General features: G+C 40.8%; 1 protein-coding gene across 2 annotated transcripts in view; it reads left to right on the top strand.

The window, feature by feature from the left end:
* Positions 1 to 24,901, top strand: part of LOC128689111 (uncharacterized) — a 39,586-nt gene extending 14,685 nt beyond the window's left edge. For both annotated transcript variants that reach the window (XM_053777231.2, XM_053777232.1), the window contains exons 2-7: positions 110 to 183; positions 1,295 to 1,447; positions 2,098 to 2,945; positions 9,034 to 9,215; positions 16,738 to 16,923; positions 23,128 to 24,901. In XM_053777231.2, coding sequence (XP_053633206.1) covers positions 110 to 183; positions 1,295 to 1,447; positions 2,098 to 2,945; positions 9,034 to 9,215; positions 16,738 to 16,923; positions 23,128 to 23,336 — 1,652 coding nt within the window. In that variant the 3' untranslated portion in view covers positions 23,337 to 24,901. The remainder of the gene's footprint in view (positions 1 to 109; positions 184 to 1,294; positions 1,448 to 2,097; positions 2,946 to 9,033; positions 9,216 to 16,737; positions 16,924 to 23,127) is intronic.
* Positions 24,902 to 25,331: the final 430 nt, after the last annotated feature.

The following is a 25,331-nucleotide window of genomic DNA, read 5'->3' as shown; positions in this document are numbered from 1 at the left end:
TTGCCACTGCCACGTATATTTTTTTGTTCCTATACGTAAATAATCATATGGAAAATATCACAGCGTTCATTGATGTTCTGTTTTCTTTCACCTGTTGTTTCCTCTTCAGATCAAGGATTCCTCTCCAAGGTGAAAGATGAAGAGGTTCCAAAAATGCTCTTTCTCTCCGTCAACCCTACCAAGGTCAGTCTTTTAATTAGAGATACAGACAGTGTAGCTATTTACAGACGCTATTAAAAAAAATTGTCACTCTTTACTGAGGTCTGGAGTTCGAATCCCCCGGTACGGCTGGAAAATATTAGGACGTGTTTCCATAAGATACCTGCTATCCATGTTCAGCATAAAATGGGTACCTGGGTGTTAGTCGACCTGGTGTGGGTCGCATCCTGGGACAAAACTGACCTAATTTGCCAGAAACAAGCTGTTTTCTACATAATAGTATGTCACTGATGTCAGCTAGGCCTGTATACCATGTACTTGTAGATATGAAGATATTATATTATTATTTTTAGTTTTAGTATTATATTATTTTTATTTTAGTATTATCATCGACGCATTACCTGCTCCTCACCGAAGCAGGGTGACCCATCAAAGCAGTGTGACCCACTAAGGCAGGGTGACCCACCAAGGAAGGGTGGCCCACCAGGGTGACCTACGAGGATGATCAACCAAGGCAGTGTGATCCATCAAGTCACAGTGACCCACTAAGGCAGGGTGACCCACCAAGGAAGGGTGACCCACCAGGGTGACCCACAAAGCTGTTTCTCCAGACACGAATTAAAATAATAGGTAGAAAACGCTGCATTACTTGGGCACAAAGTTTTTTTTTTTTTTTTTTTCGCCGGTATTCTCCCGGCCCGGGTCTTTTCCAAGTAGTGGTGACCCGGCATTGGCTCCCTATCTGGGGAGTGTCTCGAGACCTAAGTCTCCCATGGGAGGAGGTACAAGTACCCCCTCATCTTTTGGGCCAAGTGTCCCCAGGCCTAGCCACATTCCCCGCCCTCACGGGGCTCGCAGGGAGAAGCTAGGCCTCTGGTCTGCCATCTGCCCTGCCCCAAAGGGGCTCGTGGGGATGGCAGTCTTATGAGCTGCAGGTGGTAACAAGCTCAGGCTCAAGGTTTTTGATGTTTTCGTTTTCTTCTGACATTTACATATTCGTTTTTTTAATTTGTTCGCTGGTCTGCAAAGACAACTGAATGCGGGGACCACCAAAAAACATTACTCAACTCGAATCGAGACTTTGATTGTCTGCAGCAGCAGTTTAAGATACAGCAGACTGTGGATGTTTTTGCAGGTGGTGGAGGAGGTGGAAAAGGCATTACCAATAAGTTCGAGCTCCACCTCTCAAGACGAAGACGCTGTCGGCGTCGGACACACCCATACCACCGGTGACTTCAAATCCGAGGGAGGTTCCGACTCCGTCTCCAGACTACTTCAGAAATTCGAGGTAAGTCAGAGGAGAGGAGGTGCATGTCTGTTTAAACGTATGGAAAAACAACGCAAAAATGCTTTACATCCGTCTGCTTTAGGGCAAGTTGCCGGGGATCCCGTACTTATAGAGCAATGATCGGTGTAATGTTTGCCAGTCAGTATTTTTATGGCTATAGAGTCACTACCACAGATTCGATGAAATCAATATTTGTAAGCCAGTCACAACACAAACACAATGCTTCACCCTTGTGGCTTAGCGCTTCTTTTTTATTATAATAATAATTCACCAACAAAACATCTCATCAATACAATACCAAAAAACACAATACTTCAACGCAAGACCCCACCAACACAACACAAACACAGTGCTTCACCAACACAACATCTCATCAATACAATACCAAAAAACACAATACTTCAACACAAGACCCCACCAATATAATACTCTACACACAGAAATTCTTCAAAAACAATGCTCCACCAACACAGAACTCCACCAGCACATTACTTCACCAACATAATACTTCAACACAATGCTTCACCAACAAAATACTTCACCAACACAGTATTCTCCTAATAGCAGGATTTGTATTTAGTTTCTTGGACAATATTTTGAGGGAGATGTCATAGGGCTGCATTAACAATGACTGTTTCCTGTGTTCGTAGTCGGCTCTGAAGGAGAAATCCATCTCTCCGGTGCGTCGTGAGCTACAGCTGCGACTTCTTAAACTCTCCAGTATGGAACTCTGCCGCACCAACAGCCTCAGCACACTAGAAAGCAATTTTTCTGATGAGAGCGACCAGCTAAGTAACGAGGAAGAAGACGTCCTGGAGTTCACAGAGATCTTTGAGATGTTCAACTACTCGGCGCCAGAGTCCATCAAGACCAACTTCGGTAACATTATAGCCTCCAAGAAGATCCCCGTCAGAGCAGATTTCGGGACCATCAACAAAAAGACGTTCTTTGTGTACGCCGAGAATAAAATTATGATGAAAATTTGTGACTTACTCTCGGCAAATGATGTCTTCAAGATGTACAAAGTTCTCCGAGAGTCGAAAGCAGTCGAACAAGACGATATACAAGATCTCCTGTCGCAGCCTATAGACCATAAGACCCTGCAGAAAGTAAAGGGACTGAAGGACGTGGCTTTCTATTACCTAATTTTAAATTTAATGAGAAAACAAATGCTGAACAGACTCTACACACACAAACTCAACTTTATATTCCATCAACTGAAGCAAATGAATGAGCAAGATAGCACTCCATGCCCCCACATCGACCGTGTCCTCTCCAACCTCAATCGATACACTGTGGCTTCACGTCCCCCGGGTCTTTGCCTTATATTTATTATGTTAGAAAATCGTTCTGGAGCTGCAAAAGACCTCGCGAAGGTCAGGGACCTGTTCGAAAAAGTCTTCATGTATGATGTTTTCGTGAAGAAGGACCCTACGGCTGAAGATATCAAAACAATCGTCAGTAAACTGAAGGCCGCCAGGAACAAGTTTTACGACAGGTAGGTCAGTTTTATATTTTTCATATTTCTTACATTTGTATTTAACATACTAATAGGTGCTATTTTTCCTCAACTGATTTCAAAATCTGGTACTAACGATATCTTCATCTCATGGTATACCATTCCACACGATAAAATCCACAACAGTCCCCAACGCTAAAAAATCTATTTGCTGCTAAAACATGGACATGTTCTAAGGGCATGAAAAAAAAAAAGGATTAACGAGAGGTTGCATAAAAGATAAGAAACTGGACAGGAGTCGAAGAGAGAAACAGAAAGAACAACAGATAATAACTTAAAATATAGAAAAAAATGAAAGAGACAGTGAGTAATAGAGAGGAGTTGAAAGAAATAATAGAATAGATTAGAAGGAAGTTAGAAAAACGAAGGAGAAACTGAGGAAAGGTATTTTTTTAATTAACATCCTTAGTTATACAGATCCCTTTCACCCAACATTTGAATACTTCCAGTAGGTACGTAGCTTCAGGTTGATAGGAACCTGCCTAGGTGTATTTGTTGTCATTCTTGTGATGAACACAAACCTGGCTTATATAATCAGATGTTAGCTTATTCGTCGAGGGGGAAAGCTTGACACTGGTCCACGGCATAATGAGACGTTCAATGCTACCGGCACAGTGACGAGGGAGCTTCAGACGGCTTGGCCAAAGAAAACTGAAGGTGGAATAAATAACCAATGGACCTTTGACGAGTTACAGCAACAGTCACTTCTGCCTTAACCCTAATGAACTCAGTGATCTGGGTGAAGTATCTGACTTCAAATTTCATAATATTAATGGTATATGAACAACACATTAATATTGAAAAAAATTGCATGCAGAAAAGGAAATATTATTCATGAAATTACACAGTTTGCATAAACATGAAATGTTGTACATTAAGAGAAGACAATGATTGTTTACCTTATTTACCTGGAGAGAGTTCCGGGGGTCAACGCCCCCGCGGCCCGGTCTGTGACCAGGCCTCATGGTGGATCATCGCCTGATCAACCAGGCTGTTACTGCTGGCTGCACGCAATCCAACGTACGAACCACAGCCCGGCTGGTCAGGAACCGACTTTAGGTGCTTGTCCAGTGCCAGCTTGAAGACTGCCAGAGGTCTGTTGGTAATCCCCCTTATGTATGCTGGGAGGCAGTTGAACAGTCTCGGGCCCCTGACACTTATTGTATGGTCTCTTAACGTGCTAGTGACACCCCTGCTTTTCATTGGGGGGATGTTGCATCGTCTGCCAAGTCTTTTGCTTTCGTAATGAGTGATTTTCGTGTGCAAGTTCCAGGGAATACAGATTTAGGTACCTCAAGCGCTCCCAGTAATTGAGGTGTTTTATCTCCGTTATGCGCGCCGTGAAGGTTCTCTGTACATTTTCTAGGTCAGCAATTTCACCTGCCTTGAAAGGTGCTGTTAATGTGCCGCAATATTTCAGCCTATTATTATTATTATAATCAAAAAGAAGCGCTAAGCCACAAGGGCTATACAGCGCTGCAGGGTAGGGAAGGAAGCAAGGGAATTGGATGGCAGAAGGGAGGGGGGATGATCAGCAGGTTACAGAAAACAGCGGGGCAGGGGATAGTACGGGGGTAGAGGGTAGCAAGAGATTGAAGTAGAAAGGGCTGAAGGTATCAGAATTTGTGAAGTCAGTCAGTCGTTGTCAAAAAGTCAATGAGAGAGTCCGGATGAAAGGTGGGTCCATCAGCGAGAAGGGAAGGTAAAGAGAGAGCAGCGGAGCGAAGATGACGACAGAGGTAAATTCTGCGTGCTCGTTGATAAAGTGGGCAGTCCAACAGAATGTGGCTGACTGATAATGGAGCTTGGCAATTCTCACAGAGAGGAGCAAGACGCCTCTCCATGAGATATCCATGAGTAAGACGAGTATGGCCAATGCGAAGACGGGAGAGAGTAGTCTCCCAACCTCGACACTGGTGATAAGAAGACAGCCAGTAACCTATACTCGGTTTAATAGACTGAAGTTTGTTGCCGAGCATAGTAGACCAACGTTGTTGCCAACGGGTGTGAAGGTGGGAAGATATTGCAGCAAAATAGTCCATAAATGGAATACCTCTATAAGAAACTGGTAGGTCATGTACTGCTGACTGCGCAGCAGTGTCTGCCTGTTCATTGCCCTGTACGTCAACATGACCAGGGACCCAACAAAAAACAATATCTTTATGCTTGGTAAAGATGCGGCGTAGCCAAAGTTGGATACGGAGGACTAAGGGGTGAGGTGTATCAAATTTTTGTATAGCCTGTAAAGCACTAAGGGAGTCTGAGACAACCACAAATGATGACACAGGCATAGATGCAATACGGATAAGTGCTGTAAGGATGGCATATAATTCAGCAGTAAAAATACTAGCCGAAGATAGTAAATGCCCTTGTACGACGCTGTCCGGAAACACTGCTGCGAATCCTACGCCGTCAGAAGACTTAGAGCCATCTGTGTACACAGCAATGGCATGAGAATGAGAGTGAAAGTGGTCAAGAAAAAGAGAGCGGGAAGCGACCGTAGACAGTTGATCTTTCGAGCAAGGGAGGGAGAAAGAACAGACTCGAACAGCTGGAACTTCCCAGGGGGGTAGGGAAAAGTGAGATGCTACATGTACATAGAAAGGTGGTAGTTGAAGAGAAGACAAGAGCGAATGAAGGCGAAGAGAGAAGGGACGGAGTAAACAGGGGCGGCGAACAAATAAAGAATGTCTACTAATATCAGTGACCATTCTATAAATGGAAGGATTGCGGAGATCATGAGAGCGTACATAGTAGCGCAGGCAATGGGCATCACGGCGATTGGATAAGGATGGAACGTTCGCTTCTGCATAGAGGCTCTCGACAGGGAAAGAGCGGAAAGCACCAAGGCATAAACGTAATCCTTGGTGATGAATGGGGTTAAGGCTAGAGAGAGTAGCAGGAGATGCCGCTGAATAGATCTGGTCACCATAATCAAGTTTCGATAAAATAAGGGTGGAATGTAGGCGAAGGAGGGTTCGACGATCAGCTCCCCACGAAAGATGAGCAAGGGTTTTAAGAAGGTTCAGCCGGCTGTGACAAGTTGCCTTCAGAGAGGTAATGTGAGGTTTCCAGGATAACCTACGATCAAAGAGGAGGCCCAGAAACTTGACTGTATCACGTTCAGGGATACGGGAGCCATAGAGGTACAAAGGATGATCGGAGATGACAGAGCGTCTAGTGAAAGTGATTTGGTGGGTTTTAGTGCTGGAAAATTTAAACCCACGTGTGGTGGCCCAATTGGAAACACGGTCGACTGCATGTTGGAGAGAAACTGTAAGGAGGTGACAGTCAGCGCCTGCACAGGCAATAGCGAAGTCATCAACATAGAGTGATGACCAAATATTTGATGGAAGACTAGAGGCCAAATCATTAATAGTAAGGAGAAAAAATGTTGTGCTCAGAACACATCCCTGGGGGACACCTTCAGCTTGGATAAAGTCCGGGGAGAGCACATTATTAACCCGAACACGGAAATGCCTGTCAGTTAAAAAGTTCTTAAGGAAGGATGGTAGATTGCCTCGAAGGCCTAAGGAGTGGGCTTGGGCTAAAATATTATACCTCCAAGTTGTGTCATATGCCTTCTCAAGGTCAAAAAATATGGCAATAACTGAGTGGTTATTCGCAAAGGCATTACGAACATACGTATCCAAGCGTAGTAAGGGGTCTATGGTAGAACGTCCCTTACGAAAGCCATATTGACGAGTGGAGAGACTGTTGTGTGTCTCTAAATACCACACTAAACGTCTATTTACTAGACGTTCCATTACTTTGCAAACTGCACTGGTAAGAGCAATGGGACGATAGTGGGAGGTTTCATGTCCCGTAGTGCCTGGTTTGCGGAAAGGGAGAACAATGGCGGATTTCCACAGCTGTGGAAGAACTCCTTGTGACCAAATAAGATTGTAAAGGCGTAATAGGACTGCAAGGGCTGACTGATGTAAATGTTGTAGCATACGAATATGAATGTCGTCGGGCCCAGCTGCCGATGATCGACAAGCTGAGAGTGTTGCCTCCAGTTCTTGAAGTGTAAAAGGCACATTATACTGTTCTTCTCTGAGAGAAGAAAAGTCCAAGGGTGCTAACTCTCTGGCAGACTTTGAGGAAAGAAATGAGGGGCATAGATGGAGTCCCTGAGAAATACGGACCAGATGATTGCCAATTTCATTGGCAACATCTAGTGGGTTTGCTATATCAACACCGGCAACCCGCAGAACAGGAGCCGGGTCAGGAGAATATTTACCACTCAGTTTTCGTACTTTTTTCCAGACTGCACTCATAGAGGAAGCAGAGGTGATGGTGGAGACATAATCTCGCCAGCAAGTGCGTTTAGCGTCACGGATGACACGGCGAGCGATCGCACACTTCTGTTTAAAATCAAGGAGTCGCTCTGTGGTTCTATTGTACCGGTACCTGCCCCATGCAGCGCGTTTCAAACGTACTGCACGAGCACAAGCAGGAGACCACCAAGGCACGCATTTCTGAGAATGCCTGCCCGAAGTTTGGGGTATAGAATGAGAAGCTGCAGTGAAAACGGAGGACGAGAAGAGGTGTAAAAGCTCATCGATGGAGGACGAAGAAGGAACCTCTTTAAAAACAGTTAGGTGTGAGTAAAGGTTCCAATTTGCCCGATTAAATTGCCAGCGTGGGGTGCGAAGAGGTGGCGAATATGAAGGGGAAGTAAGAATGATTGGGAAATGATCACTGTCATGTAAGTCCGGGAGAACAGACCAAGTGAAGTCTAATGCGGCGGAGGAAGAGCAAACTGAGAGATCAATGCAAGAGAGAGTATGAGTCCGAGGATCAAAATGGGTGTGAGTACCTGTATTTAAAACATGGAGGGGGTGGGTGGCAAGAAAAGCCTCTAACTGAATTCCACGGGAATCACAGTGAGACCCCCCCCCCTAGAGGAAATGGTGGGCATTAAAATCACCAAGTAACAGAATCGGTGGCGGTAATGACGAAACAAGGAAGGCAAAATCCGGAATAGATAATGCCCGAGAAGGAGAGAGATATAAAGAACAGAGCGTATACCACCTATGTAAGTGGATACGGGCTGCTGTGTAATGCAGCGAAGTATGAACAAATAGCTGATGGTACGGAATATCAGTGCGGAGAAGAAGGGCACTTTCATTAAAGGTCCCATCAGGAAAAGGATCTGAAGAATACAATAAATTATAGCCTGAGATGTGAGAAATAACAGCAGAGTGTAATTTTGGTTCCTGTAAGCAAACACCAACAGGGGCAAACTGGGAGAGTAACATCTGAAGCTCACCCAATATTTCAGCCTAGATATTATTATTATTATTATAATCAAAAAGAAGCACTAAGCCACAAGGGCTATACAGCGCTGCGCAGCCTAGATAGAACAAGCGACCTGAAGTGTCATGGGCTTGGCATCCCTTGTTTTGAAGGTTCTCATTATCCATCCTGTCAGGGAAATATTTTCCCCAGCATCAATAATATCGTTTTCTCCGAAAGTAAGTCTTTAGAACTGATTTTTTTTTATGTTAAATGAGATCAAATAAAATTTGAATTGATGAGCTATGGCAATCACTCATGCATCTGAAATTAACATTACTACTGTATTGCGATGAATTGTCTTCATCCCAGCTTGTGCATATTCATCAAGTTCTTTAGTTTAACTCACGGATGTAAATAAGACACAATATGAAGATTAAGGTATTTTATTAACAAAGAGGTTTCGTCTGATTTATATACTGTTGGTACATTCTGCCACTGTATAACAATGCATTAACTGACGCAAACGGGAAGGATTTGAGCCCATGGTCAGCCAGTTCTAGAGGTAGCAAGCCAGGTGCTTATTATACTCGCGTTATTATTTCTCAAGTTCAATTAGCTTGTACATAATTATCACTTAATACCGGAGAGGGGCTCTTGACCCAAGCAACTGAAGCTACCCTCTTTTTTATTGGATTAAACCTGATTACCTCCCATTCTCCAGGCATTGCTTGATCCCTACGGTCTTAGCGCTTTCCCTTGATAATAATAATAATAATAATAATTTGCTTTACTTAATCTCTCACCTGCCAGTGTTACCCCTCAGCTTGGTGGTATGGTTCATGGGTCATGGTGACAAGACCAACTTGGCTGTAAAGGACGGACCAATCCACCGTCGCATCGGTCTCATTGAACCCTTCATTGAACTCGAGTGGTTTGTCCAGAAGCCCAAACTATTCTTCATACAAGCATGTTCAGTCAAGGAAAACAGGAAAAAGTTTTCAGTGTGTAAGAAATGTTTAAAAATTTTGTGTATTCCTGAAAGCCGAAAGCATGACTTTTTCTGTGTAGAAAGTAGGTAATAATTGATATTAGCTTTGCATATAATGCAAGGTGATCAGGTGCTTCGAGATAAATTAAAGCTTTTTTATTTGAAAATCAACATTCTGGTGTTCTGCTCTTTATTTTTAAGTTGAATTTCTATCTAAAAAAGCATCAGTAAATAGATTGTGCTGTGAGTAAAATGTATTCAGTAGCTTGTTTGTGTGTGTTATGACATTGTGATTTAAGTGATATACCAATGTGATACACAATAATAGTCTTACAATGTCGACCCACATATCTAGGGCCAAATTAACCCTTTCACTGTCGGTCCCGTAATATTACGGCTTGCAAGCGAGTGTTGGTCCCATAATACCATGCCAAAATTCTAGCGCCTTCAAAGCTGGTAGGCCTACATGTGAGAGAATGGGTCTGTGTGCTCAGTGTGCACAGTATAAAAAAATCCTGCAGCACATAGTGCATAATAAGGAAAAAAACTCTGAACATGTTTTTGGTTTAAAACACCAAATTTGCGGTGTATTTTTGTATGGTATTTATGGTTGTATTCTCGTTTTCTTGGTCTCATTTGATAGAATGGAAGATATATTACAGAAATAGAAATGATTTTGAATGGTTTTCAGGCTAAAAGTACCTTGAAATTAAGCTCAGAGTAGCAGAAATGTTCGATTTTTGCCGATGCTCAAGAGTAAACAAATCACACCACACGTCCAACACACATCAACTGAAGGGTCTAATATGCTTTCACAAATGCGCTGATATTATTTATACCATTTTTACAATAATGTAGTAGTATGCATAACAGTAAATCTTCTATTTTTTGTGTGAATAAAAATTCAAAATGGAAAGCAAGCATAATATAAGAGGGGCCTGGAGACGTGACTAATGAACAGAGAAAATGTTATTTTAATGCTTGGAATGTCTGCATTGTTTATTCTGGCCTCTATTTTGATATTGGCCTTACATGTACAGTGGACCCCCAGTTCACGTTATTAATCCGTTCCTGAGAGCTCATCGTAAAGCAAAATTATCGGAAAGCAAATCAATTTTCCCCAAAGGAAATAATGGAAATCAAATTAATCCATGCAAGACACCCAAAAGTATGAAAAAAAAAACTTTTACCACATGAAATATTAAGTTTAATGCAATAGAATAATTACAATAACAATAATAACAATAGAATAATCACAATAGAATACAGGTCCCCCTCAACATTCGCGTTTTCAACTTTCGCTGGCTTCACACATTCGCGAATTCCCAACCGCCAAATTCCCAGCCGCCAAATCACATTTAAGTTTACCGCCACGAGTCCTTACTACCCTCCCTCCGACCCCTGCAACTGACAGCCAGCTCTCCCACCACTTTATGGTGAGTGTTTTGTGTTTATTATTTGCTATTAAACTACAGTATAAATAATGTAAACCCATCCATGACTGCATATTAGAATGGCTATTCAGACAGGTATTGGAAGGTGACATCATGTGTTTACTCTTGAACACAGCAAAGAATCAAACATTTCTGCTACTGCTAATAATAATAATAATAATAATAATAATAATAATAATAATAATAATAATAATAATAATAATAATAAATACGATAGAATTGAAGAAGGAAATTGTACAAAAATACGAGGGTTGAAGCAGTGGTGGAGGAAGTGGTTGACACATGGTCAGTGTGGCTTTGTTTATGCTGGAGTGGGTATTAGTCTCCGTGCTCTTCCAAACATTTCACAATAATTCATTGTATTTGATGCTTGTAGATTGAGTGTGACTGGAATGGTTGAGGCAGTGGTAGAGGCAGTTATAGAGGCAGTGGTAGAGGCAGTTATAGAGGCAGTGGTAGAGGCAGTGGTAGAGACAGTGGTAGAGACAGTTATAGATGCAGTGGTAGAGGCAGTTATAGAGGCAGTGGTAGAGGCAGTTATAGAGGCAGTTATAGAGGCAGTGGTAGAGGCAGTTATAGAGGCAGTGTTAGAGGCAGTTATAGAGGCAGTGGTAGAGGCAGTTATAGAGGCAGTGGTAGAGGCAGTTATAGAGGCAGTTATAGAGGCAGTGGTAGACAGTTATAGAGGCAGTGGTAGAGGCAGTTATAGAGGCAGTTATAGAGGCAGTGGTAGAGGCAGTGGGTGAGGCAGTGGTAGAGGCAGTGGTAGAGGCAGTGGTAGAGGCAGTGGTAGAGGCAGTGATAGAGGCAGTGGTAGAGGCAGTTATAGAGGCAGTGGTAGAGGCAGTTATAGAGGCAGTGGTAGAGGCAGTGGTAGAGGCAGTGGTAGAGGCAGTTATAGAGGCAGTGGTAGAGGCAGTTATAGAGGCAGTGGTAGAGGCAGTGGTAGAGGCAGTGGTAGAGGCAGTGGTAGAGGCAGTGGTAGAGGCAGTGATAGAGGCAGTGATAGAGGCAGTGATATTTACTAACATCATGTTATAAATAATAGTACATTATGAATAACATTTATTATTATTATTATTATTATAAGTGTTAATATTAACATGTACTATTATTATTTATAACATATATGTTAGTAAATACCTCTATCAATGCCTCACCCACTGCCTCTATCACTGCCTCACCCACTGCCTCTATCACTGCCTCTACCACTGCCTCAACCACTCCAGTCACACTCAATTTACAAGCATCAAATACAATGAATTATTGTGAAATGTTTGGAAGAGCACGGAGACTAATACCCACTCCAGCATAAACAAAGCCACACTGACCATGTGTCAACCACTTCCTCCACCACTGCTTCAACCCTCGTATTTTTGTACAATTTCCTTCTTCAATTCTATCGTATTTATTATATTATTATTATTATTATTATTATTATTATTAGCAGTAGCACAAATGTTTGATTCTTTGCTGTGTTCAAGAGTAAACACATGATGTCACCTTCCAATACCTGTCCGAATAGCCATTCTAATATGCAGTCATAAATGGGTTGACATTATTTATACTGTAGTTTAATAGCAAATAATGAACAAAACACTCACCACACAGTGGTGGAGGGCTGGCTGCCAGTTGTGGGGGGTCGGAGGGAGGGTAGTACGGACTCGCTGTGGTGGAGGCAGTGGTATTTAATAACATACATGTTATTAAGCCATAACATATGTATTTAGTACAATTTACTACGTTTTCATGTATTTTATGATTGTTCATGGTTCGACAAGTTAAGGAAGCAGTATTGTATTATATTTCCTTACAATATATTGGGGCACCAAACATTTGCGATTTTTCAACATTCACGAGGCTCTTGATCCCCTAACCCTCGTGAATGTTGAGGGAGACCTAATTGACACTTACCTTTAATGAAGATCTGGTGATGATTGATGGGATGGGAGGAGGGGAGAGTGTCGAAGTTTTTAATGTTTAGAAGGGGAATCCCCCTCCATTAGGACTTGAGGTAGCAAGTCCTTTTCCGGGGTTACTTCCCTTCTTCTTTTAATGCCACTAGGACCAGCTTGAGAGTCACTGGACTTCTGTCGCACAACATATCTGTCCATAGAGGCCTGTACCTCTCGTTCCTTTATGACTTTCCTAAAGTGGTTCACAACATTGGCAGTGTACAGGTTGCCAACACGGCTTGCAGTAGCTGTGTCAGGGTGATTTTCATCAAAAAAAGGTTTGCACTTCAAGCCACTTTGCGCACATTTCCTTAATCTTTGAAGTAGGCAACTTCGTCAGTTTCTCTATCCCCTCCTCCAAAGCAGTTTCCTCAGGTCTGGTCTCTTGCTGTTGAAGATGATCTAGCAGCTCATCAGTGGTTAGTTTGTCATTGTCCTCCTCCACCAACTCTTCCACATCCTCCCCACTAACCTCCAACACCAAGGACTTTCCCAATGCCACAATGGATTCCTCAACTGGCATAGGATTCCCAGGGTTAGCCTCAAACCCTTCAAAATCCCTTTTGTCTACACATTCTGGCCACAGTTTCTTCCAAGCAGAGTTCAAGGTCCTCTTAGTCACTCCCTCCCAAGCCTTACCTATAAGGTTTACACAATTGAGTATATTAAAGTGATCCTTCCAAAACTCCTTTAGAGTCAATAGAGTATCTGTGGTCACTTCAAAGCACCTTTCAAACATAGCTTTTGTGTACAGTTTCTTGAAGTTGGAAATGACCTGCTGGTCCATGGGCTGCAGGAGAGGAGTGGTATTAGGAGGCAAAAACTTGACCTTAATGAAGCTCATGTCCCACAAAGTCGCTCTGCCAAGTCTGTAGGATGACCAGGGGTATTGTCTAACACCAGGAGGCACTTAAGGTCTAATTTCTTTTAAATTAGGTAATTTTTCAGTGGGGGCAAATGCATGGTGTAACCAGTCATAGAAAAAGTCCCTAGTGACCCATGCCTTAGTGTTTGCCCTCCACAGCACACACAAATTAACCTTGAGGATATTCTTTTGCCTGAACGCTCTGGGAGTTTCTGAGTGATACACCAATAAAGGCTTCACTTTGCAATCGCCACTAGCATTGGCACACATCAGAAGAGTACGCCTGTCTTTCATAGGCTTATGTCCTGGGAGTGCCTTTTCCTCCTGAGTAATGCAAGTCCTGCTTGGCAATTTCTTCCAAAACAGGCCTGTTTCGTCACAATTAAACACTTGTTCAGGTTTCAATCCTTCAGCCTCTATGTACTCCTTGAATTCATGCACATATTTTTCAGCTGCTTTTTGGTCTGAACTGGCAGCCTCACCATGCCTAATCACACTATGTATGCCACTACGATTCTTAAATCTTTCAAACCAACCTTTGCTGGCCTTAAATTCACTCACCACTAGTTGCAGGCATTTTTCTAATTAAATCCTCATGCAACTGCCTAGCCTTTTCACAAATGATCGCTTGAGAGATGCTATCTCCTGCTATCTGTTTTTCATTTATCCACACCAATAACAGTCTCTCAACATTTTCTAACACTTGCAATCACTGTTTTGTAATCACAGTTGCACCTTTTGCAAGAAGAGCTTCCTTGATTGCCATTTTCCTGCTCACTATAGTAGAGATGGTTGACTGGGATTTACTATACAACTTGGCCAATTCCGACACACGCACTCCACTTTCACACTTTGCAATTATCTCTTTCTTCATTTCAATAGTCATTAGCACCCTTGGTCTCGATGGGTTGGCACTAGAAGCTTTCTTGGGGCCCATGGTGACTTATTTTGCAGAAACAAGCACCAAAAACAGTGATAATATGGATAATACGGAATGTACCGAATGTATCCTTAGATGCGCGCACACTGGCTGGCTTGTCAACACTGGCACACACGGGGCAGTTTAGGCCACACATGGACACGTCTCGTACGAATCGTATCACGTACCGGGTTTTGTAATGGGAACCGAGGCAAATTTTTTGCGATGTGCTTCAGATACCGGATTTATCGGTTACCGATGACTTCGCGAACCGGGGGTCCACTGTATTTGAATTGTGTATGAAATTGGCCAAATTACCAAATTTTGATAACTTTATTGGATAGTTGAAATCAGTAAATGGGCGGTTTATTGTACTCAACCAATAGAACAAATGGAGTTCTAGCGAAATAGCTATAAGCTTGGTCGACTGGAACAATGAAATTGGCCAACAATAAAGCTAAAATTGGGCAAAATCAGCGATGTGTAAATATCACCGAGATCAAGTGTAATTCCATTCCAAGAGTGTAAGTTTTCCATCAAATTTCGTTTTTCTTGGTCATTACCATCCGGAAAAAGATTCTCTATCATTTCATAAGATTTTTTTTTTTTTTTAAATTCTTTGACACTGAGAGTGAGTTTGTGAGCAGGGGTCTCCTCAGTGAAAGGGTTAAGGCAGGGGCTTTAGGGGGCTACAGTCCAGGGGCCTCCGCCAATTGGAGGGCCTCCAGAGATTAAGTGAAAAGTGTTCACAGTTACTGCTGTAAGTTTATAATTATAGTATGTTATTACATCCTAGGTAGTAGGTTGGTAAACAGCAACCGCCCAGGGAGGTACTACCGTCCTGCCAAGTGAGTGTACAACGAAAACCTGTAACTGTTTTACATGATGGTAGGATTGCTGGTGTCTTTTGTCTGTCTCATAAACATGCAAGATTTCAGGTATGTCTTGCTACTTCTACTTGCACTTAGGTCACACTACACATACATGTACAAGCATATACATACACACCCCTCTGGGTATTCTTCTATTTTCTTTCTAGTTCTTGTTCTTGTTTATTTCCTCTTATCTTCATGGGGAAGTGGAACAGAATTCTTCCTCCGTAAGCCATGCGTGTTGTACGAGGCGACTAAAATGCCGGGAGCAAGGGGCTAGTAACCCCTTCTCCCGTATAAATTACTAAATTTAAAAGAGAAACTTTCCTTTTTCTTTTTGGGCCACCCTGCCTTGGTGGGATATGGCCGGTGTGTTGAAAGAAAGAAAGATGTTATTACATCACTTATATGATGAACTGTTGACTGTTGTGATTATTTTTTTTTTCCTTTCGAAAATATCTCTTGGGGCCTCACAGTACCTGAAGCCCAGGGTCTTGCAAAATCCTAATACAGCTCTGAACATATTAAGGCCATTTTGAAAGCTATTGAATATATTTACTTGATTACATGTGTTTATAAATATTGCTGGAATACCTGTAGGTAACCAATATGTCCAAACTTTTCTTCTAGACTTGAGCATCCATCAACACAAAGCTGTAAAATGTAAAGTAGCATATCATAATTTTACAATATCTTACATCACACAGATAACCCATACATTGAAAATATTAATGATTTTTTTTAACACACTGGCCCTGTCTCCCATCAAGAAAGGGCGACCCAAAGAGAAAACGCATTTACCATTCATTCATTAGCTGTCTTGCTAGAACTGCTCAGACATTACAGTTCTGCTGACCCTCCAAACTGCAATCTATTCGTCTCCTCCTTCGAAGTGCAGTCACCTCCAGGACTCAAGTCTAGCTAACCAGTTTCCCTGAATCCCTTCATAAATATTACCTTGCTTACACTGACAACACATTACGCCATGAAATCCACTTTCCCCACTCGCACAGATTTAATATATTCACACAAGCCTGCTGGATGCCCAAACTCCTAGCACTTAAAACCTTTACTCCCTTCCTCTAACCCTTTCCTGGGACGACCCCTACTCTTTTTTTCAACTTTTATCCCTTCCTTATACATTCTCTTGGTCATCCTGTCCTGTCCCAACAGCCTCAACCAAAAAAATATTTTCAGCTCTATTCTGGTATCCTTCTTAGGCAGATGAATCAAAATAGTCAATTTTATTTTTAATTTTCAATAAAATGCAGGTTTTCTTTGCAGTTTACAACACAATTGTCCTGAATAATTTGTTAAGTTATACCACGAATTAAGTAAAGATCCTAGACTTCACCTTACGAAACAGACAAAGCAAATGCAATAGTAATTATGGACAAGGTAGATTATAGTGGAAAAATGAACATGTTATTAGAAGACGGGGGAGCTAATGTGCCCCTTAAATTTGTGTTGGCAGCATCCACCTCAGAACCGAAGGGGCTGACATCGGAAACAGACTCAATAGGATGGCGGGCGTCAGCAGGGGCACAGTGGCAGGATAAGTATGCTGAGTATGCCGACGTCTCCAAAGTCAATTCCTTCGCTGATACTCTCATCTCCTACGCTACCATGTGGTACCAATATGCCTCCAGGAACGAGGAAGGTAAGTCAGTCAGTTGGTACCAGTACTCCTAAAAAAAAAAATAAAAAAAAAAAAAAACATTGGATATTGACTGGCTATTCAATATAGTAGTATGAAAAATATAATACCTAAGGACTCCCTACATTATGAAATTTATAAATGCCATAAAAACAAGGTTCACTACTTTTCAGTTTTTGTTTTTTGAGTCATATTCTATTTTAAATGATGCAAATTTGTGTAAGAAATTTTTGTTTTTAAGAAACTCCATTTCATGTCAGACATTCATTGATGAGGGGTTTTAAGTAAATTTTTGCAAATTGGTACCTGCACACCCAATCAAGAAACAGCTTTATTTCGATAAGATACATTAACGTTGAGGCTTCTACTGACCAGATAATATACTATACACAAATAACCCGAATACAGAATAGAGGAGCTTACAACAACGTTTTGGTCCGACTTGGGCCAAGTTGGACCGAAACGTTGTCGTAAGCTCTTCTCTCCTATATGTGGGTTATTTGTGTGTTGTTCCTGTCATGGTATTGTGCCTTTTTGTTATTTAGATAATATACTCATAAGTTAAGCCATGAAACCCAATATTTAAGTTTTTTTTTTTTTTTTTTGCATCTTCATCAATAAAATTGGCAAATTGATAAGTATACAACCCAAGAGCAACTCGAACCTTCGTTTAAGTAGGATACATCAGCATTTAAGTAGGATACATTAGCGTTTAGGTAGGATATATCAGCATTTAAGTAGGATACATCAGTGTTTAGGTAGGATACATTAGCATTTAGGTAGGATACATTAGTGTTTAGGTAGGATACATCAGCATTTAAGTAGGATACATTAGCATTTAAGCATGATACATTAACATTTAAGTAGGATGCATCAGCATTTAAGTAGGATACATTCATCTTTAAGATTCGTAGTCTATCTGCAGTTACTGCATGGAAATCAACATCAAAATGTGCTTAATAAAACTGCCATATTGAAATCTATGAAGCTAAGTAAAAATGTTAATTTTCTTTTAGGAAAGTGCAACAGAACAAAAGCTGAAGCTCACCAGACGACAATTTCTTCAGTTAATATATGGAATCTAACAATTCTAAATTTATTAAGAATATTGATAAATTGGCACTTATACAGCCGAAGATCAGTTGGACCTTTCTTATATGATACACCAGCATTAAAGATTTGAAGTTGATCGGAAGTGGCATTCTCCAGTTTTTTTGCTTGGAAATTTTTATTATGTTTTATAACAGAACTATGAAAATTGGGATTTATGCAAACAGTAATAATGCTAACTCTTCTCTAATAAAAGCAAAGTAATGCAAAATGTTTGAAGCCGACCAGAAGAGGCATTATTCAGTTATTTCCCAAATTCCAGCAATTCAAACTTTATTTCCCATGTTGGTAAACTGGCAACTTTGCACTTTCACAGCCTAAGTTTATATGATTACACCTTTTTGTCATGAGTCATTATTGTTATTTATTTTTTTTTTTTATTATCACACTGGCCGATTCCCACCAAGGCAGGGTGGCCCGAAAAAGAAAAACTTTCACCATCATTCACTCCATCACTGTCTTGCCAGAAGGGTGCTTTACACTACAGTTTTTAAACTGCAACATTAACACCCCTCCTTCAGAGTGCAGGCACTGTACTTCCCATCTCCAGGACTCAAGTCCGGCCTGCCGGTTTCCCTGAACCCCTTCATAAATGTTACTTTGCTCACACTCCAACAGCACGTCAAGTATTAAAAACCATTTGTCTCCATTCACTCCTATCAAACACGCTCACGCATGCCTGCTGGAAGTCCAAGCCCCTCACACACAAAACCTCCTTTACCCCCTCTCTCCAACCTTTCCTAGGCCGACCCCTACCCCGCCTTCCTTCCACTACAGACTGATACACTCTTGAAGTCATTCTGTTTCGCTCCATTCTCTCTACATGTCCGAACCACCTCAACAACCCTTCCTCAGCCCTCTGGACAACAGTTTTGGTAATCCCGCACCTCCTCCTAACTTCCAAACTATGAATTCTCTGCATTATATTCACACCACACATTGCCCTCAGACATGACATCTCCACTGCCTCCAGCCTTCTCCTCGCTGCAACATTCATCACCCATGCTTCACACCCATATAAGAGCGTTGGTAAAACTATACTCTCATACATTCCCCTCTTTGCCTCCAAGGACAAAGTTCTTTGTCTCCACAGACTCCTAAGTGCACCACTCACTCTTTTCCCCTCATCAATTCTATGATTCACCTCATCTTTCATAGACCCATCCGCTGACACGTCCACTCCCAAATATCTGAATACATTCACCTCCTCCATACTCTCTCCCTCCAATCTGATATCCAATCTTTCATCACCTAATCTTTTTGTTATCCTCATAACCTTACTCTTTCCTGTATTCACCTTTAATTTTCTTCTTTTGCACACCCTACCAAATTCATCCACCAATCTCTGCAACTTCTCTTCAGAATCTCCCAAGAGCACAGTGTCATCAGCAAAGAGCAGCTGTGACAACTCCCACTTTGTGTGTGATTCTTTATCTTTTAACTCCACGCCTCTTGCCAAGACCCTCGCATTTACTTCTCTTACAACCCCATCTATAAATATATTAAACAACCACGGTGACATCACACATCCTTGTCTAAGGCCTACTTTTACTGGGAAATAATTTCCCTCTTTCCTACATACTCTAACTTGAGCCTCACTATCCTCGTAAAAACTCTTCACTGCTTTCAGTAACCTACCTCCTACACCATACACTTGCAACATCTGCCACATTGCCCCCCTATCCACCCTGTCATACGCCTTTTCCAAATCCATAAATGCCACAAAGACCTCTTTAGCCTTATCTAAATACTGTTCACTTATATGTTTCACTGTAAACACCTGGTCCACACACCCCCTACCTTTCCTAAAGCCTCCTTGTTCATCTGCTATCCTATTCTCCGTCTTACTCTTAATTCTTTCAATAATAACTCTACCATACACTTTACCAGGTATACTTAGCAGACTTATCCCCCTATAATTTTTGCACTCTCTTTTATCCCCTTTGCCTTTATACAAAGGAACTATGCATGCTCTCTGCCACTCCCTAGGTACCTTACCCTCTTCCATACATTTATTAAATAATTATTATTAAATAATTGCACCAACCACTCCAAAACTATATCCCCACCTGCTTTTAACATTTCTATCTTTATCCCATCAATCCCGGCTGCCTTACCCCCTTTCATTTTACCTACTGCCTCACGAACTTCCCCCACACTCACAACTGGCTCTTCCTCACTCCTACAAGATGTTATTCCTCCTTGTCCTATACACGAAATCACAGCTTCCCTATCTTCATCAACATTTAACAATTCCTCAAAATATTCCCTCCATCTTCCCAATACCTCTAACTCTCCATTTAATAACTCTCCTCTCCTATTTTTAACTGACAAATCCATTTGTTCTCTAGGCTTTCTTAACTTGTTAATCTCACTCCAAAACTTTTTCTTATTTTCAACAAAATTTGTTGATAACATCTCACCCACTCTCTCATTTGCTCTCTTTTTACATTGCTTCACCACTCTCTTAACCTCTCTCTTTTTCTCCATATACTCTTCCCTCCTTGCATCACTTCTACTTTGTAAAAACTTCTCATATGCTAACTTTTTCTCCTATACTACTCGCTTTACATCATCATTCCACCAATCGCTCCTCTTCCCTCCCGCACCCACTTTCCCGTAACCACAAACTTCTGCTGAACACTCTAACACTACATTTTTAAACGTACCCCATACCTCTTCGACCCCATTGCCTATGCTCTCATTAGCCCATCTATCCTCCAATAGCTGTTTATATCTTACCCTAACTGCCTCCTCTTTTAGTTTATAAACCTTCACCTCTCTCTTCCCTGATGCTTCTATTCTCCTTGTATCCCATCTACCTTTTACTCTCAGTGTAGCTACAACTAGAAAGTGATCTGATATATCTGTGGCCCCTCTATAAACATGTACATCCTGAAGTCTACTCAACAGTCTTTTATCTACCAATACATAATCCAACAAACTTCTGTCATTTCGCCCTACATCATATCTTGTATACTTATTTAACCTCTTTTTCTTAAAATATGTATTACCTATAACTAAACCCCTTTCTATACAAAGTTCAATCAAAGGGCTCCCATTATCATTTACACCTGGTACCCCAAACTTACCTACCACACCCTCTCTAAAAGTTTCTCCTACTTTAGCATTCAGGTCCCCTACCACAATTACTCTCTCACTTGGTTCAAAGGCTCCTATACATTCACTTAACATCTCCCAAAATCTCTCTCTCTCCTCTACATTCCTCTCTTCTCCAGGTGCACACACACTTATTATGACCCACTTTTTGCATCCAACCTTTACTTTAATCCACATAATTCTTGAATTTACACATTCGTATTCTCTTTTCTCCTTCCATAACTGATCATTTAACATTACTGCTACCCCTTCCTTTGCTCTAACTCTCTCAGATACTCCAGATTTAATCCCATTTATTTCCCCCCACTGAAACTCCCCTACCCCCTTCAGCTTTGTTTCGCTTAGGGCCAGGACATCCAACTTCTTTTCATTCATAACATCAGCAATCATCTGTTTCTTGTCATCCGCACTACATCCACGCACATTTAAGCATCCCAGTTTTATAAAGTTTTTCTTCTTCTCTTTTTTAGTAAATGTCTACAGGAGAAGGGGTTACTAGCCCATTGCTCCCGGCATTTCAGTCGCCTCATACGACACGCATGGCTTACGGAGGAAAGATTCTTTTCCACTTCCCCATGGACAATAGAAGAAATAAAGAAGAACAAGAGCTATTTAGAAAAAGGAGAAAAACCTAGATGTATATATATATATATGCATGTGCGTGTCTGTGAAGTGTGACCAAAGTGTAAGTAGGAGTAGCAAGATATCCCTGGTATCTAGCGTGTTTATGAGACAGAAAAAGAAACCAGCAATCCTACCATCATGCAAAACAGTTACAGGTTTCTGTTTCACAGTCATCTGGCAGGACGGTAGTACTTCCCTGGGTGGTTGCTGTCTACCAACCTACTACCTATTATAATCAAAACTAAGTGATCAACCACCAGGGTCATACAGCGCTGATAAGATGCGTCAGCCATTAACAATTCAAACGATTCAGATGAGGCATATCCAATTTATTTTACAGATAATACAACATCAATTTAAAAGTAAAGGAGAGAGTTAAGGTCCTTGCAACTATCTGTATAGGCAAGTGCTCTTTGGTCAATTTCATTATGCCAATCTAATTTTGGTTTCTGTGCAAAAACTTTAGGAGGCCTTTAGGCCTCTTCTAATCTGTTTCAGACATTCAAAACTGGTGTATTTTATTTAGAGGAAGCTGTAGAATGCTTTTGGACTGTATAGGTGCTAGTCTGTCATTTTTGTTGAAGAAATTATGAAAATTAGAAAATTGGTTTCTGTGTAGAAGCCGACTCTTTTTGATTTGCTCCAAACTTTAATCAGAGTTGGTATATCGTATTTAGTGGAAATTTTGAATTAGTTTTGAAATGTGTAGATGCCTATTTGTCACCTTACTGAAGAAATGGAATATTAGTTTTCATACAGTGATTTTGAATGTCTATTCTGATTGGCTTCAAATCTTCCATGCTGATATCTAAATGTATTAGAAACTTGTGCCACACACTGTACTACTCATGCTGCATGCACTGAGATGGAGCTGGGATTTTGGACTACAGGGACACCTTTCTTGGACTGTATAATACATCAAGTGATATATCGTGGTTTTCAGAGTTATTCAAACTGGCTTCAATCTCTTAGCATTTGTTCACCTTTCTAAGAAAAATGCTTGGGTTATTGAGGCGCTGTGTAGGTTCCAATTTGCTAATTTAATGTATACAAATAACTCATCATTTTCCATGCTTTGACTTCAGAAAGCCCCATCTGACTGACTTCCAGCTGTCAACACTGGCATGTCTGGTGCATCTTCAGGGAGAGTTCAGTTATAGCTCTCGTCTTTTTTGGGAGCTGAGCTGTAACTCCTTTGCCTCTTGAGGGTTTTGAGGTACAGGGGGCTAGGGTTATGGAAGATCAGGATACGTTTCTCAGATCCCGTGGTGACCAAGAAATCTATTTATTATTATTATTGCAATTTAAATTAAAAATATAATTGTCATTATAACTGAAAATATCGCTTACCAGGTTCTCTGTACGTGGACACACTGGTGGACCAACTGCGTGAACACGGTACTAAGGAGAGCATAGAGAACGTCCTTCGTCGGGTACACTACAACGTGAACACAGTGGGACTCACATGCGAAGAAAAGGGCCGGGAAGTCTACTGGAAGCAAGCGCCATACTTTGAGTCCTCGCTTCAGAAAGAGTTCATCTTCCCTAAAACAAAGCTGTAATAGCCCGGAGGATCCAACTGTCACAAGGTTACCTAGGAGTTGATGCGTCCAGTGTTATTATCATCATCATAATCATCAATCATCAGCAGCAGAAGAAAAAGCAACAATGTTGACAGACAGAGAAATAATTCAAAACAAGAGTAATAGTGAGAAATATAATTCACGGAAAATGGACAGGCCCAGAGTATGAGACAGAGAAGAGAGATTTCTACTGGCTCACCTTTAAAGATATCCTTATCTGTGAGACACAAGTGGCACTGATAAGCAGTAACTAATAACATGTAACAACTAATGATTAACCATTGATTGCACAAGTGATAATGATCAACACCAAACATAAGAAATTAGAGTAGCTGTACCAATGATCATAAATATTTGAATCACGCATAGTACTACAGGATATATGAAACACAATTTTAGTAAGTAACTTCATTATTATTATTATTATATTCATAAGGAACAGGGGGTAATGAGATGTGATTCAGGAAAGGTAAAAACAGCTTCAGTTTCTTAAATTTAAGTATGCCTTCTTAAAGGAAATAATTCAGCCCAAACTCTTCATATAACCTATAGTATTGGCCATGTGTGCTGAATCTTGAGGATTACTATTATAATGAAAAAAGAAGCACTAAACCCACTAGGGTCATACGGCACTGGTGAATCTTAGGGAAACCCAAACCATACTGCAATAGTTTACAAGTTTCATTTTTCCAATTCCTTGGGAGTCTGGGACTCTCTTTCATAAATGACCAAAATCCATTTAATTTAGCATATATATCTTAAAATGAGGGGGAGGGGGTTACCCATATTCCTTAAACTGCACTGTTCAAATGTGGTGAAAGTGAAAAATGTCATTATTTTGTCAATATGAATTAATATTAGTTTTCATATACCATGAGTGTATTAAATATTCCCAAAGATACGAAAACAGTTTACTCGTCAAAAAATCATTGTAAGTGGTAACAGTAACCTCACAGTTATTTTAGAGCTTTAAGGTATGGAGGAAATATTTAAAATATTGTATTTCAAATTATCTTATAATGTTGAATGGTTAAACTTTAAAGGAGGGGTTTGGGATATAGGCAGTTTGGAGGGATTTTTAAATTGTCTTATCTGAGTGCCTCTGCAAAGACAGTGATTGTGTATGAGTGATGTGAAAGTGTTGAATGATGATGAAAGTATTTTTCTTTTTGGGGATTTTCTTTCTTTTTGGGTCACCCTGCCTCGGTGGGAGACAACCGAAGTGTTAAAAAAAAAATATACGCATGTGTATATATATATATACATATACACATGTATATATGTATATAAAATGTATAGCATCTGCAAAATAAGAAGTAATCTGGATTAATCCAAGGTAGGAAAGAGTAGCTCCACCCAGTTCCTTGGATCAAGAGCCCTTCACTGGCATCATGGTAATACCCCTTCCCGGAGGGTAATTTCTTACATGTACGTATTAAAAAATAAAATGCAAAATACGTAGGTTATTCACTTTGTACATTATCTATTCACTATCATATTGCATGCTAACTGTAACTATTTTAATAAAGAATGCTAAAAAAGAATTTTAATAATGTTAATAAAGCAAGTCATTAATGAATATTAAATCCCTTATCAGCATTACCTCACATCTATGATACTTATTTTCACTCATGATACTTATCTTTCACTCATCAGTCCTGTTATAATGTAGTTTCCATTGGCAGAGAGAAAGGAAAGCTGTATCAATCCTGTTAAAACTTTGCAGCCTTTGCTGACAGAAAAAAAGAACTTATATTAATCTTCTTGTAATGTACTGTAGCTTCCACTGGCAGAGGAACAAGGAATCTATCAATCCTGTTTAATATAAATATAATTATGCACTAAACCCACAAGGGTCATACAGCATCAATCCTGTTGAAAGGTAGCTTCAGTCTGTAGTGTTGTGGTGGTCATGTCACTTCACCCATTGGAAACTGGATCATCTTACAACATATTAGACTACCTTCTGGTAAG

Source organism: Cherax quadricarinatus, chromosome 21 (assembly GCF_038502225.1).
Source record: "Cherax quadricarinatus isolate ZL_2023a chromosome 21, ASM3850222v1, whole genome shotgun sequence".
In the NCBI taxonomy this organism is placed as follows: Eukaryota; Metazoa; Arthropoda; class Malacostraca; order Decapoda; family Parastacidae; genus Cherax; species Cherax quadricarinatus.
This window is presented reverse-complemented; position numbering and strand designations above follow the sequence as displayed.